This window comes from Astatotilapia calliptera, chromosome 5 (genome assembly GCF_964374335.1).
Source record: "Astatotilapia calliptera chromosome 5, fAstCal68.1, whole genome shotgun sequence".
NCBI lineage: Eukaryota > Metazoa > Chordata > Actinopteri > Cichliformes > Cichlidae > Astatotilapia > Astatotilapia calliptera.
The window spans coordinates 22,040,249-22,059,221 of NC_137426.1; the positions used below are offsets into that span (position 1 = coordinate 22,040,249).

General features: G+C 41.2%; 2 protein-coding genes and 1 long non-coding RNA gene across 4 annotated transcripts; 1 reads left to right on the forward strand and 2 right to left on the reverse strand.

Moving 5' to 3' along the window:
• Positions 1-989: 989 nt before the first annotated feature.
• endou (endonuclease, polyU-specific) lies at positions 990-4,455 on the reverse strand. 2 transcript variants are annotated; one of them, XM_080301888.1, is made up of 8 exons: positions 4,309-4,441; positions 4,076-4,198; positions 2,342-2,501; positions 2,050-2,255; positions 1,827-1,940; positions 1,629-1,735; positions 1,404-1,546; positions 990-1,324 (listed from the first exon to the last, which is right to left on the reverse strand). In XM_080301888.1, the coding sequence occupies exons 1-8, from the start codon at positions 4,355-4,357 to the stop codon at positions 1,210-1,212; spliced, it is 1,017 nt and encodes a 338-aa protein (XP_080158014.1). In that variant the 5' UTR covers positions 4,358-4,441; the 3' UTR covers positions 990-1,209. The 2 variants fall into 2 exon arrangements, with proteins under 2 accessions (XP_080158014.1, XP_026022208.2); XM_026166423.2 differs by lacking the exon at positions 4,076-4,198 and having other exon boundaries at positions 4,309-4,455.
• Positions 4,456-10,161: 5,706 nt separating this feature from the next.
• Positions 10,162-12,120, forward strand: LOC145428921 (uncharacterized). The gene is made up of 2 exons (XM_080301889.1): positions 10,162-10,664; positions 11,554-12,120. The coding sequence occupies exons 1-2, from the start codon at positions 10,405-10,407 to the stop codon at positions 11,822-11,824; spliced, it is 531 nt and encodes a 176-aa protein (XP_080158015.1). The 5' UTR covers positions 10,162-10,404; the 3' UTR covers positions 11,825-12,120.
• Positions 12,121-12,159: 39 nt separating this feature from the next.
• LOC145428922 (uncharacterized) lies at positions 12,160-13,776 on the reverse strand. The gene is made up of 2 exons (XR_013909273.1): positions 13,278-13,776; positions 12,160-12,440 (listed from the first exon to the last, which is right to left on the reverse strand). It is a non-coding gene; the product is annotated as an uncharacterized LOC145428922 (long non-coding RNA).
• Positions 13,777-18,973: the final 5,197 nt, after the last annotated feature.

The window sequence follows — 18,973 nt, forward strand, 5'->3', positions numbered from 1 at the left end:
TTGATTCCACTGGGGCTTAAAAAGAGGGCAGAGTGAAAAGAGAGGAGATTTACTCTTCTAATTTCCAGAGCCACCAGCAAAGAAAATGTAATATGGTCTGACAAAATAGCAAGAGAAATTCTTCCCTGGGCGAACTTTATTGTCATGTTGCTGCAGCACTTTGACTACATGTGAGGCCTAAATCAGATGAATTGCTGAAGGCTGAGTTTTCCTGCGGACTGACTGGTCTTGTGCTCTTGTTTTGCATGAATGCACACAGACTGGTGGACAATGGGATCAGTGGCAGATCCACCTCCTGTAATACTTTCTTTAAACAGGGCAGCAAGTGTGTCCCCCCTGTTCTGTCGGCAGACCAGAATTTATCCTGTTAGTCACCCTAGATGAGTGAAAGAGTAAAATCAACCCCCATACCAGCTGGACACACACATACACATCCATTTATAAAGGCAGAAACGCACAAGCACACACACACGCACACACACACACACACACACACACACACACACACACACACACACACACACACACACACACACACACACACACACACACATTCTTAACCCCGCACACTGGGGAGTTATACACACTGGCAGCTTTATGGACAGCTGATAAGAACAGGTTTAGCTGGTGGTTACTGTTCAGAGCAGGTCAAGCAGAACAAGATCTGTTAATGTCTCTTTGTTTCTATAGTTCATACTGCAAAAGACTGCATTTTGTTTTCTGTTTTTTTGTTTTGCTCTTACATAAGACAATAAGCAATTGTGTCAAGTGTGCACACGCTCTTATGACTGAACGGTTAGTGTCAGCGTTGTGCCCGCTCACGGTGTGTAAACGCCCATTTTTTGCCCCATTAGGCACAGCTTGATCGTGCCCCTGGGAGATCGCCACATTCTCATGCTCCGAGAGACTTCTCTGAAAGGTTTCACTGCAGATTAATTGCTGGTTTACAGTTTTGTTTATGCAACTAGATAATCAGAAAGAAACCATCATTAGGAGATAAAGTATTTTTTAATTTATTGCTCTGTATTGTTTTAATACAGGAGGGAAGGTTGTGACAAATTTACATTACATTACATCTTTCAATTCGGGAACTTGAACTTAAATGCTACTATTGGGAAAATGATTTCAAAACAATTATATAATGAGTGCAATGAAACACTTGCAGGCAGCTCTGCAATTTGTTTATTGTTTAGGGGGAAATGTCAGTCCTTAAGGGGATGCGGGATAGGCCGAGCCAATGAACTTCTTCCCATCTCCATAGGAGGAATTATCCCAGGTGTAAGTCTGAATAATGAGCGTTTTCCCTCCCACACTTAGATGACACCTAAGGATGATGATAGACAGCAGAAATGAGAACAGATCCACGTTCAATAAGGCGTCACAGGATGTGAACATTTACTCACTGTTTTCCAGGACGAGTGATGTAGCAGAGGCTGTAAATGGCAAAGTCAAATTCCGGGCTGCAGCCAATGGCCGCAGAGCCAACCTGCTTGTAGTAGCCGTCCCACATGAACTGCATCCCCAAGACATCAGGAAATGTAGTCCACTGAAGCAAGAAAGAAAAAAATGAATGCAGCGCCCTTTGTAAATTAAAATAGTATTTTAGGATTTTTATCATCAGTGCTTACAGGCCCATTGAAGCTGTGGCTGTAGTAGTTTAGCTTTCCACTTTTTTCAAGAAGATAAAACCGGATCCAGTTGTGGAAACCGGAAACCTTTCCTCCCTTGATCTCTCCTGTTAGAGAATGTGGTTTTAAAATAGTACAAAAAAGAGAATATGTTTTCAAATAAATAAGATGTTCAAAAGAAATCTGCTCTGTCCAAACCTGCAAAGATGTGCTCAAAGCCGCTGGAGTCCAGCTGGTTGTTGTTGCGAGAGTACAGACCAAACCACATCATCTTCAGGTCCTGAATGAAGTCTTCCTCTGATTTGTAAATGCCTTAAGATATAAACACAGACATTGAAAACACACGAGGATAACCGTACCCGACCTTCAAGTATTGCTGAGGATGCGTGAAGGTGAAATATCATGCATAGAAATGTTTTACCCTTGTTGTAGAGAAAAGCAAACAGCTCCCGTCCCAGCTGAGTGTTGGACATAGTTTCCCTGACAAACTTGTCCTGCTCAGCCAGCTGCTGAGAGCTGAAGTTCTCTGCCTGTCCAGTCATCCTGTTGTAGTTGTCCAGCACAGACAGCAGAGCAGCGTAGGTGGGCTTGGAGAAGAGAGCATTCTCATTCAGGTAGCTGAACAAGCTGAAAGCAGAAAAAAAAAGATTTAGGACATAGAAAAACTGCTATGTAGCGAGAGATTGCTGTGCTGATAAAACGGCTTTTCTCACGGCTTTGAGGAGCGATCTGTCTCAGAGCTGGTCTGAGAGTCGGCCACCAGAGCCTGAGGGTCAATGACCAAGTCTGAGGCTGAAGCCTTGTTTGAGTCCAGAGAATAAAGTCTCTCAGAGATAGACTTGATCTCTGCATCAGTTACGGTACCACCCGCATCTACAAAATACATGCACATATGTGTGTTACTGGAGATGTCAGAGTACAGATAACAGGAATGTAAATAAGTCACGTTAAAAACAGTATGTGAAATAGTCCAACTTAACTCTGCTTGAGTCAGAGATCACATTTAAACCGCTGTTTAGATCACCACACAAACCATAAAACATCAACTTTCCACAATGAAAGCTGGAGTATCTTTATACTCTAGTATTGCTGCTTTCATGTATCAAAATACATCTTCCACCACTGGGTTATACTCAACATAGAGGCAACAGATGCAGTTAGGGAATGAACAAACTGAACCCTTTTAATCTCCGTTCATTATATGGACTAGCCCAACAATGACACCTGCTGGACATATACTAAAAAAAAAAAAGCTTTGCCCATGAGTTGCTGACACACAAGCCAATAAAAAGTGTTTAGATTATTGTAGGTAAGAAAAAGTAGCAAAAGCACAATATGGATCTGTGGCACAATATAAAAATACTACATTACAACTATAATACGTCAAAAGAAAGAAATTAAGAAAATTAGTTCTCATTATGCATCTAGATGATAAAAATCTTCATGACTCTGAATGTATTAATTTATAAAAGAAAATTTACTCTAAAATATAAGTGGTCAAAGCACAGTTACATTTAAGTAATTTACATGAAGTTTGTTGCTTAGTCCAGAGGTCCCCAACCTAAAGGCTGGACACTCCAAGATAAATAAAAGGGCGCTGAGATGAATTATGAGAGAGGTTCAGATATAAAATTAGCTATTTATTTATTTATCTATGACAGATAATGAATTTAATTAATTAATAAAAGTAGCAGAGTACCCACTTTTGGTTGAACTCATCAATTCAAAGAGCCCCACAAATTAAAATCATTTTGAAACACAGCTTTGATCTCAGTTCGTCGCATTAATTTGTTGTGTGTGTGTGTGTATATATATATATATATATATATATATATATATATATATATATATATATATATATATATATATATATATATATATATAGTCATTTTAAACTAAAATCTAACTAGAAACTAAAACTCCCAAATTAATGAACAAAATTATCCCCTTAAATGCAATATACAAAATAAGGTTAATTGCCTAAAGCTGGAATTAGTGATTCAGCTATGATGTTACTGACATAGAGGACAGATTGAGAAATTCAGATTTTGGGACACAGGACCCCACAGCCCGCTGTCTTGCTGCTTGTTGGAACTCGTTAGCCGTGTGAAAGCAACCAGGGGGGGTGGTAGTGGAAGATTTTGTAGAACACAAACTAAACAGCTAGTAGTGTAGAGACACCATCTGGCACGTGAGGTGGGGTCAGCTACTCACGACACATATTTTGGTCTTACTGTAACAGAGTTCGGTGTAGTCATTGCAGCAGTTGTTGTACTGGGGGCACAGGTAGTTACAGTGACACTCGTTCTGAGAGTTGTAACTCTCACCACACCTGCCCTTACAAGAAAATAAATACTGATACTAATAGCTTACCACAAACTCTAATAATGGCAAATGCACATGTTTTTGGTATCAAATATCATCAAGATTGTACTTCTGTCACGTACCTTTACATAATGCAGCGTAGTCTGAGCAGCAGTCATTGTAGCGCTCACACGCTGGGTTGCACTGGCACGAGTAATTGCTATCTGTTCCATAACCACATCGTCCCTGACATGAGTCCAGCGTATCTGGAAACAAACCGGACAGACTGGTGTTATAAACACACTGACATCCTTGTTCTGCCTGTAATATGATCATAATAAAAATGCAAAGATGGGTTAAAAAATAAATGACTTACTGCTGAAACCCAGGGTGAAACAGAGTACAAGGACAGCAAGGAGCTTCATCTTTGCTTAGCAGCAGCCTGATATCTGGGTGTACTAACTGTTATGGCCTTTCCTTTATGTCAAAGTGGGGTGTGGTTTTTGCCCAACTACCATCAGAGAGGTAGGGCATACTGGTTCAGGGACCATTGGAGGTGGAGTTAAGTGACAGAGCACCTATGCACAGGTTACTCAGCTTTAATTCTCTCAAGTAGTCACTTGTTGGAACATGATGGCCACACATACATTTTGACCACACCAGCAGGCATCAACATGGCAGCAATTGCATCACGTTTTTAAAGAAGAGTCTGTGGTTATTGTTGTTTGGGTAATCCCAAGTGCTAAATACACCCAACCACAGTGAAGGGCACAGCTTTTAAAATGAGAAAACAATAGCATTGTTAACCTGATGATGGGAACCCACTAGTAGCAGCACACATATGTATGTCAGCAGCTGATGACACAGTCGGTAATGAACTGACAGCACCTTTAGAGGTGGTTGAGCTCCAAGGGGATATGGCAGGGGGGACTGTGGCACCCCCTAAACTAAAGTGCCCTCACCTCCCCACAGCTGGAGCTCCAGGCCTCCACTGGATTTTTGTTCTTATAGAGAAGTTCTCAAGGTGCTTGAAGGAAACTTCAGCATCATGTCCTGAACTTGAGAGGAAAACTGCATTCAATTCACATGAATGCTAACTACGCCATTAAAAAAGTGGGACTTATAGAAATTTAAACTAGGAGATTAAATGCTTCACGTTCACAATGGTGCAGAGTAGAGCCATTGCTTCTCCACATTGAAATTAGGCAGTTAAGATAACTCTTTATTGCCATTGCCCATTCATACCTAGTACAATAGTACAACAAAATTGGAAACTGTCCAACGTCAGCACCAAGCGCAACTAAAAGCAAGAAAACACAAAAAAACACAGTAACTTTTCATTTTTTTTTAAAAGTGCAAGAAAAGTATGAGCAAAAAATAGGAATGGCTTAATAAATAAAAGAATGAGTGAATGTTTATTGCACATTAATATTATTATATTAAAAAATTTAAAAAAAAAATACTGATTAGGGCTATTGCCCTGTTGTAAAAGCTGTCCTTGAGTCTCCTGCCAGATGGCAGCAGCTTAAACACCCAGTGTCCTGGCTGTGTACAGTCCCGTAGGATGCTGTGTGCCTTCCTGAGACAGCGAGTGCTGTACAGCTGCTTCAGGGAGGTAAGAGGATGGCCAATGATTTTTTGGCCCATATTAATGACCCGCTGAAGTGCCTTTTTGTGTGCCGTGGTGCAGCTGGAGAACCACACACAGATGCCGTATACCAGCACACTTTCAATCGAGACGATCAGCAGCTCCCTCTTCAGGTCCATTTTTCTGAAGATTTTCAGAAAATGGAGACGCTGTCGGAGCTTCTTCACTACTGCAGAGGTGTTTGAGCTTCATTGGAGGTCTGTGTCTATATGCACACCCAGGAACTTGAAGCTGGACACGTTTTCCACACACTTCGTGTTGATTCTGATGGGCTGCAGCATGGTGGTGGTTGAGGTGGTTTGGGCACCTGATTAGGATGGCTTTCTGTGGCACACCCATAAGTCGCTGGAGCAATTCTATCTTGGCTGGCTTGTGAACAACTTGGTGTGCCCCCATGTTAATTACTCTCTGTGCAACCTGCTCTCAGTTGTGAGCCCTGTGTACCAAACACCCAGGCAGTAGGAGAGCACACTCTCCACTGAGGAGGTGTAGAAGGCCAGCAGCAGCTTCTGGTCCAGATTGTTCTTTCTCAGGGCACGAAGGAAGTGCAGCCACTGCTGTGGCTTGGCGTTGTGGGTTTAGGTGAGATCGGTGGACATGTGGGTGCCCAGAAATCTGAAGTTGGAGACAGATTCCACCCGTTTTCAATTTATAATAATTGGGGAGTGGATCTTCCTGTGCCTCCTGAGCTCTTTTGTTTTAAGGATGTTCAGTTTCAGGTTATTTTCTGAGCACCAGTGGGACATGTTCTACCTCCGCCCTGTCACTGCCCCATCTCCATCAGAGATGAGCCAAACCACGGTGATGTAAAGAGCATTTGTTGGGTGGGTTGGTGTGCACTCATAAGTGTGCAGTAGATCTGGTACTGAGTATCAGGGGAGGGGAAAGGTGGGGACTGAGTAGGCCTGATTGAGGCTGGTTGGTGAAGAAGTCTTTGATCCAGGAGCAGGTGACAGGGGGAATATGAAGATGGTCCAGTTTTTTGGTGAGGATGTCTGGGATTATGGTGTTGAACACTGAGCTATAGTCCACAAAGACTGTCTCCACATAGCTCTCCCTGTTCTCGAGAAGGCTCAGCACTGTGTGAAGGGTGATGGTGATGGCATCCTCCGTGGACTGATTTGTTCTGTAAGCAAACTGGTAGGGGTCGAGGGGGTAGGGTAGATCGTCTCTGATGTGCTGACACTGACACTATCCGCTCAAAGCACTACATGACTGTAGACGTGAGGTTTATAGGTCTGTAGTCATCGAGGCTGTCTATACCAGTTTTTGGGGGGACGGGAATGATAGTGGAGGCCTTCAGGCTCTCCTGGGGTTAACCACTCGCAGTCTCCTCCTGACCTATTGTTCCTGATGAATGGATGGATGGATGGATAACATAAATGTATGCCTGCCAATCTGGTTGATGACCAATGTTCTGCAGTACTAGTATGCAGGATGAAAACTAGTACCACCCTCTGTTGAGACCATGTCAAACTGCAGTGACTTCACTGCATGAAGGAGTCCAGCCACTGGCTTCATGCTGGATCTAGCTTCACGGCTCTGTAGATTCATGTCAGTCCAAAAAAAAGTGTCCTTTGGATTGAAACACCAACTGTTGCAACATTGGAACAAATTACCCTGTTAGCAAATGACGCTCAATAAAAATAAGAGTGAGAGATGGTGTTTTAAATGACAAATTAAGAGCTGATGCTTTCCACTTTATTGTCACTCAGTGATTACTTTTGTATCTGAAGAAAGCAAGAAAACTGCTTGGTTAATTTTTTTTAAAAATTGCCTTGGCTTGCCAACATTTCTTTGAAACATTTGTCCCGCATGTTGAAAAATGATGTGTAAAGAAGCGTCAGCATGTGATGAGTTGGAGCTCACTATCTCAAGTCACACTGTCACTACGACTGGTGCATTACACATTACACACCTTGTGAGTTTTGCTGTTATTTGAAGCTTGCAACTGCAACAACAAAACAGGCTGGTTCCCCAACCTAAGTCAGCCAGTGAGCCTGTGTGGTAGTGAGCTGTAGTTTTCCCCAGCTGCATAAAGAGAGGTGGCTGAGGGAGTTCAGAGAGCAGTGCCAGGTGGAGCTGGTTAGTACAGCTGCTGTGCATTGATTATTAAAGTTTTCTTCCCTTATGGAGTGTGGTGCTGGGACCAGTCCATGCCGGCATACACCGACACACCAGCCGTGAGACCTTGTTTGAAAGCAGTCTTTTGTGTTATTGTTGTGAGTTGTGTGCTATCAGGAATGCCAGGCATACCACAAAGGAGCACACAGCCTTTATGTTGTTCAAGTGTGTGTGCAGTTAAAAGAAAATAATAAATTACAAATTCACTCGAACAATCCGAAAGCAGCACTCACATTGCCCAGACCCATAAGTCATGTCACTTCATCACAATTGCACCTTTTATGCAAAACACACCAGTGTGCTTTTTGAGGTGTTATCTTAATTAATTATGTATTTATATGATTGAAGTTATATTTGAATCACATTTAAAAAAAAATATGTATCAATCTTTTTAAGGATAAACATCTCCAGTTTTTTTTCTCTTCAATGGAAACTACATTTGGTTATCACACAGAGCTTTAACACATAAAAAACATCAAAGCTCATAACATATATGTCATAAGCTGTTTTTGTATATGGAATTTTCCTTGAAAAATAATGTCATTTCCATCAAAGTAATCTGAAGTACATTTATGCATTATTATGGGACCCTCTCTGATTTTTCCACCTGAATGACCAGATGCTGTATTTCACAGGGTTTATGTGAGATAACCCAGAATAGCTCACACATTTCGGTATCTCTCATCATGTGGAGAGCACATGCTCAAATGCAACACTAACTGACAGTGCAACCTTGATTTAAAGCCTGGAAAAATTGATGCCTTGAAATGAAGTTCACTTACAAATAAAACTACTTCTGCAACAAACACTGGTTTGGATTTTTCTTGGGATGCCTGATGACATATAAATGTTTGATTTTCCTACCCCAAAAGTACACATGAGGGTTCATGCCCCCCCCCCCCCCCCCCAAAAAAAATAGAACTTATATTGCTTAAGTGCATATTTTGTGCCCATATTATGTGCATATTTTCTCAACCAGATTTATTTTAATTTAAAATCTGGAAAGAACTACAAAATTGCTGTTTAGCCTTTGGGCTTTTAACCTTTGAGAAACACATAAAATATTGTAGTGTTATTGTTGTAGCCTGTGTTATAGCCTGCCCTGCAGTGTTATATTTGATCGACAAATTTTCAACACGATTTTGAACATTTATATTGAAAATGTTCAAAATGATGAAACAAGGAACAAAAAATTAGGCAGTTTTGAATTGCTTTAATACAATAATATTTTATAGTGGACAATTGGATTTAAATTCCTTTTGAAGCTAGCATATTTTGATTTGGCAAGCTAAAGGTCACCGAGTACACAATGCATACTCAAAATCAATAAGTTGCCCTAAATTAGCCGTCTTAAGTAAGCTTTACTCAATTTTTTCAAGGCAACGAGTTTGCATAGTTTTTTTTTAGTTCTGCAAACTAATTAGATTTTACAGTGACTACTGACCTGTCTGCTGTCTAGTGTCTAATGTGAACACCAGCATTATACTTGGCAGGAAGACAAATTCTGACCCTACTACCCAAATTTTACAGCAGGAAGACATGTCAGACAACGCAACACTTTCCAGTCTTCTACTGTCTAATTTTGCTGATCCCTTGGGAATTGTAGACTCAGCTGTCTGTTTTTAGCAGACACGAGTGGCACCCTCTGTGGTCTTGGTTATACCTTGTATACCTTGTTGTAACAAGTGTATATAAGGTACTATTATGGTCCACTTGATAGTCATATTTCATTAGAGAATATGACTGAAAGGCTGAAAGAGGAGAAATGCTTCTGCACCTATTGAGAAAAAAAGAAAAAGAAAACAGCATAGAAACCACAGCAAAAACCAACATATGCATAAATAACAGTGGCAATGTTACTGAACAGCTCACAGTACTGATAATACAAGATATTTTTAGAGGCAGCCCAAGATAGTGTGTGTACCTGTGTGCATGAGTTGTTAGGGTCCCTGGGTCGTTGACCCAGTGTTTTGTGTTTTTGGTTCTTTGATTTTGTTATTTCATTATATTCTAGCTTTGCTTTATGGGTTTTAGGATCATTCTTAGTTTAGGTTCTCTGGGTGGGGTTGGTTAGAGTTTTAGTGTTCTGGTTTTCTGTCTGTGTTCCTTAGTTGCTGTCTCCCCTGTCTGCTGTATCCCCACATCCAGTCAGTGTCTGTGTCTGTCCTGGTCCCACGTCTCTGTTCCCTCTGTTGTAGTGCTTGCATGTGAGTCTGTGTCTTTTGTTCAGTCTGTGTTTTGGGTTTCCTGTTTTACTTTGAAAGTCCATGTCTCATGTTAATGTGTTTGGTTTTGCTTCTCCTTTGTCTCGTTAGGCCTGATTTGCCCCAGCTGTGTTTCCCTCCTGTTGCCCATTCCCTGATTGCTCCCTCTATGTATTTAAGCCCTGTGTTTCAGTTTGTCAGTGTTGCGATCTACCGTTTATTTTGCTGTGTGTTTTGGCAGTCCACCGGTGTTACGCTGTGTTCACACCGAATGCGATGGACGCGAATAAAACGCCCCAAACGCCCCTAATTTGACGCGTGTACATTCGCGTCTCAACGCGTGTCCAAGAAAAATCCATCGCGCGTCAAAATATGATATTTTGACGCGCGTGAACCGGAAATGTGGGAGGAATGTGGGAGGGAGTTGTGCCAGACCGGTATCTTTGCAAGATGGCAGCTATCGAGCTAGCGCTTGAAGAGAGAGTCTCCCTTCTCTATGTACTGTGGAGAGCAGAGCAGCAGCGTAAAAGACGTCCTCGCCGTACCTGGGTCCATCAGGTCCTCCAGAGGCATGAGCAGTTTGGTGAGTTTCACCACTTGCTCCAGGAGCTGCGCCTGGATGACGGCCGATTCCAGCGCTATCACCGTCGGCCAGTTTGAGGACCTGCTTTCCCTCGTCGGTCCCAGCATCGCCCGCCTAGACACCAACTACAGACGCTCAATCCCACCTGCAGAGCGCCTGTCCGTCTGCCTGAGGTTAGTAAAACTATTTAATACGGTAGTCCTTTATTGATATCTGTGCTAATATGCTAATCCATCCAGTTATACACTGCTAACATGGATGTGCTATGCTAACAGTGAATGCTGTCGGTGTTTACTGAAAGCAAACTGTGGTACAGAGACGACTCTTTATAATATTTCTAGTGATACTCAGAAGGTCTCATCAAGCCCCGATTTAATTCGATTTATGCTGTTATCAGTGTTTGCATGATAGCATGGCTGTGGTGTCACATCAATGTATGCGCTCGGTGTTTGCTGATATCAAACTGTAGCATTAGGACCACTGAGTTAACCTTTGTAGTGATACTCACTCCTTTTTATTTAGACCTGGTTTGATTCTGGGATAGTTGAATATTTGTATATAATCCCTGCAGCTGTCAGACTCTATAGCAGGGGTCACCAGCCTTTATTAAAACAGAGTTAGATAAAACTGTGAACAGTTTGGTTCATCTCTAGTTACATGGTTCTATCTTGATAAGCTGTCTTATCACAGATTAATTTTTCAAAAATATTAATGATTTAAGCAAGGAAAGGGCTACATGTTAACATACAACTCTTTATTTCTATTAATGTCTTACTTCATTCCTACCTGATTGACATGTTTAGGAATTATGAGTGATTGGCTCACTGTAGTTGTGAAAGTTGCTACCAATCAAATTATGATATGTTAAAGTTAAAACAAAACACAACTGTTTTAGATATTATCTAATATACATTTTGTAATTATCCTTATAATTACAAAATGTTTTATGTAAGATTTAAGTTTTGTGATTTATATCTGACATCACAAAAGTATTTTGGAATTTGAATAATGTATTTTGTAACTGCAGTACACATAATACTGATTTTGAACAATTTTGTCCAGGTTCCTTGTCACCGGGGACTCCTTCAGGACCATCGCGTTCAGTTTCAGAGTCGGTGTGTCCACGGTGAGCCAGATCACCCCCCAGGTAGCGACGTCCATCTGGGACTGTCTAGTGGACGACTTCATGGCTGTGCCTTCACCTGGAGACTGGCGGTCCATCACAGAGGGATTCCAGGAGCGCTGGAACTTTCCTCTGTGCTGTGCAGCTCTGGATGGGAAGCACATCCAGACAAAGGCACCCCATATATCATATAGGAGACACACACATTGATATACACTAAATATTCATTTCATTTCTTTTTTGTGGTGCCCAAATTGATGCACCTGCTTGATTTTGTTTAAACAATTATTGCACACTTTCTGTAAATCCAGTAAACTTCTTTTCACTTCTCAAATATCACTGTGTGTGTCTCCTGTATGATATTTAACTGACATTTTTTATTGTAACAACCAACGATTTATACAGGAAAATAATGTCTATTAACAAGGTTGCCCAAACTTCTGCATCCCACTGTATCAGTATATTTTGTCATTAGTATAATATGAAATAAATTCTACATGTGTCAAGTTGTGTGCCAACATTTGCTGTGTAGTAGAACTGAGACATTAGTCATTATAAAAATTTATTTGAAATAATATTAAAAGTCTCAAACAGAAAAACATTAAACATAAATATATAAAATATAAGAATTTACAGAGAGACAGGAATAAAAAGGACCAGCTGCTCTCCAGAGCAGGAACAAGGCTGAGGAGGAAATGCTCCATTGGAGACTGGTGTGGCCTCTTCAGGGACTCCAGGATGGCCAGCTCCACCGCCGATGGACCGTCCTGGGACCCGTCCCGGGACCCGTCCCTCATCTGCCTCGGAGCCGTCCTCCTCTGTGGGCCTGTAAAACAGCACAAAACACAAAGAAATGAGAAGGCTGCTACTAGATTTTAATTTCAACATTGAAAAAGAAAAAAAAAACAATAACAGGATATAATCAGATTGGTTGTAGATATTTAGTAAAGGTGATCACAAGGGAATCCCACCGACTAAAACGGTATCAGTGCTTGCTGTACATATCTGTGGGTGCAGCAGCAGGAGCTCAGGGACTGGGGATGCTCTGCTGCAGAATCAGTTGGTTCTATCAATACAGTATTAAATGTTAACAGGTTGGATATAATAATCGTAGAGTAGACAGTGGTCCCTCATTTATTGCAGGGGTTCTCAGAATAACTAGCCCCTGGTCACAGTTCTCACAATTGATTCTCAAAGTGCAAACCTTTGTAGATTGCAAAACGTAAAAGTATTATTATGCCGCGGTTTGTCTTCATCTGCCCGCCACTTTCGTGCGCCTTTTTCCCTCGCGGTGCAGGTGTCTATTTCCGAATGAGGCTCATAGTTATGGGTGTTTTTGTGCTGTTTTTTCTATTGGACGCGATGGTTATCAAAACCAAACGTGATAAATTTGGCAAGCGCAGGAGATTTGTCAATCAGGCTGCAGAATGCAATGCTGTACTGTGCAATAAAAAATCAGCGAAAAAGCAAAGCAGTGACGGATGAACAGCGGGACCACTGTGTGCTGTTTATTAATAAACAATAAAATATATTCCTAAATGACAACATGCATAAAAGCAGAACGGTATTTGTACGTCAGTGGGAAAATAGCGGTGGCTTGCTAGCTTTTGTGCGGCTTCCCCGGGTCAGTGAAAACTTTCAAAAGAGAAATGAATGAACTTACCAGGTTGCCCGATCTCTTCACATATCTTCCTCCAAGCTCGGTCCTTTTTATTCCTGTCTCGGTACTGAAAGCAGCTGGTGTTGTACAGCTCTGAGTTGTTTGCTACCGCATTGATTAGCCTTCCCCTCCATTGAAGTATGAAAGGCTTTGGCTGGATCTGCCCCTTTGACCTAGGTAACAGCCACGTCACCAGGCTCCTGATTGGTTGTCGCGGCGCGATTTGACGCTGGAGTTCAGATTTTTCCAACTCGAGCGGTAGACGCGAAACGCGCGTATGCACAAAATGCAACACAAAAACTCACGCGCGTGGTTTTATTCGCGAGTCAAACGCGCCAGATGCGCTACACTGATGCGCGTTTCACGCGTTTTGGCGTTTTCGCGACGCAAATCTGCTTCCGAATTTTCGCGGGACCCGCAATCGCGCGTCATCGCGCCTTTCCATTGACTTTACATGTAAACCTGACGCTCTATTCGCGTCCATCGCGTTCGGTGTGAACACACCGTTAGTTTATTTGATTTTTTTCCAGTTATGTTATGTTTGAATTCAGCATTAAAGCTGTTTTGGTTTAAGTTTGTCTCTGGAGTCTGCACCTTGGGTCCTATTCCTGTCCGCACACAGCCGTCACACAACATGAGTGCACTTCACCTTGTATGTGAGGAGCAGGATTTTGAATCCAATTCTGGATTTAACAGAGAGCCAATGAAGGGAAGCCAACACAGGAGAAATATGCTCTCTCTTTCTAGTCCCTGTCAGTACGCTTGCTGTAGCATTTTGGATTAATTAAAGGCTTTTCAGGGAGTTTTAGGACTTCCCGATAATAATCATCTACAGTAGTCCAGCCTGGAAGTAATCAATGCAAAGCTTTTTTTTCAGCGTCACTCTGAGACAGGATATTTCTAATTTTAGAGATGGTTAGATACCATATTTCTAAGATTTTCAGGGCCAAGTACAATAACCTCAGTTTTATCTGAATTAAGAAGCAGAAAGTTAGCGGCCATCCAGGACAACACAGACAGCATCGTCAGAAAGAAAGTTGATAAAATAAATTTAAAAATGTTGTATTATTCGATACATATGCATAGCTGGACTGGCCATCGGGCATACCGGGCATTTGCCCGGTGGGCCGCTGGCGATTTTTTGTTTTTATGGGCCGATGGATTTTTTTTTTTTTTTTTAGGGTGTATATATAATGAAAGGTGTTGGATTGGCCAATTGGTCATGATCGACTCTGGGCTGGACCAATTACAGCCGAGGAGGCCGAATGCACCCGCCCCCTTGTTTAGCAATCACATGATTTTCGCGCATTGCATGCCGGGAACTCGTGGCAAAACAATTCAAGTACCGTATCAAATGCAAGCATTTGCGGCATCGCAAAACGTTCATTCCCCGGTTAGTGATGTGCGATACCACTGATTTTCTTTCCGATCCGATACCAAGTAATATTCAGGGTGGTATCGACGATACTGATCCGATACCGATACTCTGTACAAAAACTTATTTTATTTATTGTATCTCAAATTATAGCGTCATAATGATTACAGGACATCAGATTACTTGTTCTTATCACTTAATAGTGCAGAGTTCATCATATAGAAATGAAAAAAACTGAAGTGCCTATTTGAACACCTTGCCTGCCTGCATCACTAAAGGATTCCGTGAGAGACGTCTGTCTCGCCCTAGCAGCACCTGTCCCGGTCCTCCTCTTCAGTTCGCCTCAACATACGCTCGTCATATTCTGTGATATGATTTACTCTGAGGTGTTTGACAAGGTTAGTGATGTTGCCACAACCATACATGCCAACCCTCCTGATTTTTCTGAGAGAATCCCAAATTTCAGTGCCCCCCCCGAAAATCTCCCGGAGCCACCATTCTCCCGAATTTCTCCCGATTTTCCACCTCGACAACAAAATTGAAAAACCATATCGCAGAATTCAAAGCGCGGCCCAGCCAATTCCAGTTTCCAACAATGGCGGCAGCGACTTCGTTTTAATATTACTCTTACTTCTCTTTCTGGGTTGCAAAAAAACTTTTAAGATATTTTCAGGTGAGAATGTAGCTGTGTAAACTTCAAATATCTGAGCCAACCGACACATCGTTTTCAAACACCCGCGGTCTTTCACTACTCAGGTTAAACATGATATATAAGTCACTTTGATAACTTAAAAATGTTATTGTTTGGCTTTTTCAGTGTTTTATTTGTTGGTGAGTAAATTGGTTTGGCTGAGATTAAAGTTATTAGATTAGATTAGATTAAAGTAAATTAAATTTAACTTTATTAATCCCTCAGGAGGGTTCCTCCGGGGTTTTCACACAGCTGAATAAACATCAAACAGAAGACTAATTAAACAAAGTGTGAGACGGTCCAGAGTTTACGCCAGCGCCCGGTTATATTTTAGATAGCAAGGAGCAGACGGGAGAGTTTCACTCCACCGAGGGAGCTCGTGACGTACTACCCGGCTTTCTTTAGACCGCGAAGGCTGGGTCCTCAGGTGGAAACAGCCTCTGAATTTGGACACCCCCGCTGTTTCCGGGCCCGCCAATAATAACGGTGACATTTAACGTATTTTATCCGATAAATAAACACTGCAAAATGTATTTATCACCCCCCAACAGCCCCTTTGAATGTCTCCCTAATTCTGAGGTCTCAAGGTTGGCAAGTATCCGGTTGTTCAGTGATGACGCGATGAATCCTACTTCCGGGTCTAAAGTAGTCTGCGTTTAATATGGCTTTTGTGTTGTTAACATGTTTAATGTTATGTATTTTCTTATATTTGATCTCAAAAAGCTCCTAAAACAGTCAGTGATCACTGCTGACCTCCCTCTGCTTTTATTACCGCTAATCATTTATTTAAGATGAGTTTTTAAAACCTTAGGATGTAACTACAGCCCAGCCCATGCAGCAGTATATGAATGACTAACCTCGTATTGTGGATGGATTATCTCTGTTGTTCTCCTGGCTGAAGTTTGGTCCTTTTACAGCACCCTGCCATGCGATTACATTTGTTCCTGACCACCGAGAACACTCACGTTAACTTTTATTGAGTGGAAAAAAAGTTAGCTTGTTCATATTATGCTAACATAGCTGTGTTGCTAGCGGTCACGTAGCACATCATTATATACCAGCTAGCCCAACTTCAGTGACCCTACAAACATCACTGCTGTTTCGTTTTCTGTCTTCATTTATGTTGGAAGTGATAACAGAGCTGTACGTTTTAATTTGTTTCCAAAACCCTGCAGTCAGGACATGCTATATTGTATTTAGATAGAAGCTACCGAGCTAACTTCCTGCTAACTTCCAACTCCGTTAAATGTCATAAATGTCCGTTTTAATGGATGCCTGGATGTTAAACTCAATTGTTACACCTGGTAGAGCAGAACGCTGATCATTTTATTAAAGATGAAAGACTTTAGACAGTTTTTCAACTCTCAGTAATGCCATAGTGATCGTTTGATATATGGACCTGCAGCGGAGTTTAGACCCAGACACTGCTAGTGACGTCAGACTGAACAACCGGATAGCCAAAACACCTCACTTTTTTGCCACATGTATCGCAAACCACATCTCAGCTGTTTGGAGGTAAAATACGTCCGCACAATTACGCATAGCCATTTTTGTGAGTGCGCGCGCCAAGGGGCTGCGAGGCATTTATACAGCTGTATTTCGCACATGACAATGAAAGGCGGAAGAGGAAGTAGTTCCTTTGAATGTAGACAATCCGAATGTTATAGTTTCTTTCCACTGTGTTCCTGTTAATGATAAACTACAAATTCACCCTATATTACTAAAACATCGATATTTTAACGTGAGAATCGATTCTAGAACATAAATGATTGGTATCGGAGGAATCGATATTTCAGGATCGATCCGCACATCACTATCCCCGGTTCCAATACCTTCTTGTTTTTTCTTTGCCGCACAAAAAAGGAATGTACAAAACAAAAGGAGAACAATGCCAGTTCGTACAAAGACAGACTTGACGAAAAGACAAAGAAAAGATACGAGGAAAAAATCAAAGGAGTGAATGGGTCAGACCCTTACGAGCACACAGAGTGGACAAAAGACCTTAGCGTGCTGCCCAACTTTCACCACGCGCAGATTTATAATTATACAGTTCTTGGAGTGAGTGCATACACTCATGAAGTTTAGTAACTTCAGGTCACAGCAACAAGACCAGGTACAGTTTACCAACGGATGGGTACAGGACCTTGAAATGCACCGTGTAGAACGAAAGACCATCGTACGAACAAAGGTAAGTTTACCAGTCTCACAAATCGTCGTCATAAATACACATTCGTTAACCGTTTATTAATATAACTTTTGAGCTCAACCGTAATTAATTAGTAGTGGAAATAATTTCTGGTAGCATTACAGAAATGTAGCAGTGACAATAATATTGTATGTTTTAATCGCACTGGACAATTAGTGATACAAAACAACTGTTTTATCCTGTGAATAAAAGTATATGTTTTTGTCAATGTACCATGGTAATAACAGAAGCGAAACACAATATTGTGTCAGGACAATTCACTATTTATGCACAATAAATAAAGGAGCATAGCGCGACAATTTCTGTTCAGCGCCAGACTTGCTTGTAACCTATATCACCAATTATGTTAAGAAAAATGACATATTAACTACTACAAAACTCTGACCTTTGTGGGAATGCTTGGAGCAGACTAACATGTGAGCTGGAGTGTTCTGAGACGTTATATTTGGTATATCCAGACCATCTGTCGGCTCTTACTTCGGAAACATGGCTTAAAAAATTTCTCTTCAATGACATAATCCAATAAAAAAAAAAGATCTCTTTACCCGTCGGCTTCCCATGGCTGTCATGCGACCGGCTATTGCAGTTAATAATACAACAGCTTCTTGCCATTTTTTGGGTTTCTTTTTATCGCTGTGTAACTGAGTTCAATTGAAAGCCTGCGTGTGCTAGTACCTCTTGCCACAAGTTCCCAGAATCCTTTGCGGTTTTACCCCTGAATGACGTCACATTTTCAATCTTTATCCTGGTGGGCCGGTCTCTAGTCAAAATGCCCGGGCCGATTTTTTGTCCCAGTCCAGCCTTGTACATATGCGTACCGAACCGAAAGCACTGTATCGAACGGTTCAATATCGATACGAGTATAGTTGCACCCCTAATATATAGATATATTCTCTATAGATAATATAGAGAATTATATATTTTTCTTTAAAGACAGCGTTGTCAAGAGGAAGAGAATGACCTGCCCAGTTAATAGGAAATATACTTTACTATGATATATAATAAGCTCAAGTTATTCATGTACTTTATTATTAAATATTTAAACAATGAAATGAATGTTACACATGTAGTATATCTGCATATCTGTGTAAATAAAAAAGAATTATGTCAAGTATAGTAAAGTGGTTTTCATCAGGACAAAATAAAAGCCCTTGCTCTTTTTTTTATTTCAATACAAATTTCTTAAAGAAGGACAAAGAAAAGGAAATAAATAAATAAATACAAAAGATCACACTATTGCCCTTTAATTCGTTTTAAAAACCTGACATCTGTGCAGACCACAACTAGGAAGATAAGCACATCGGATTCAGATTTGATTTAAACTCACATCAGTCAGTCTCTAGAAGTCTAAAAAGTCTGTTTCTACCATTAAACATCCAATATACTCAACTTCCCAGTAGAGCAGGGCGATATGGCCAAAAATATTT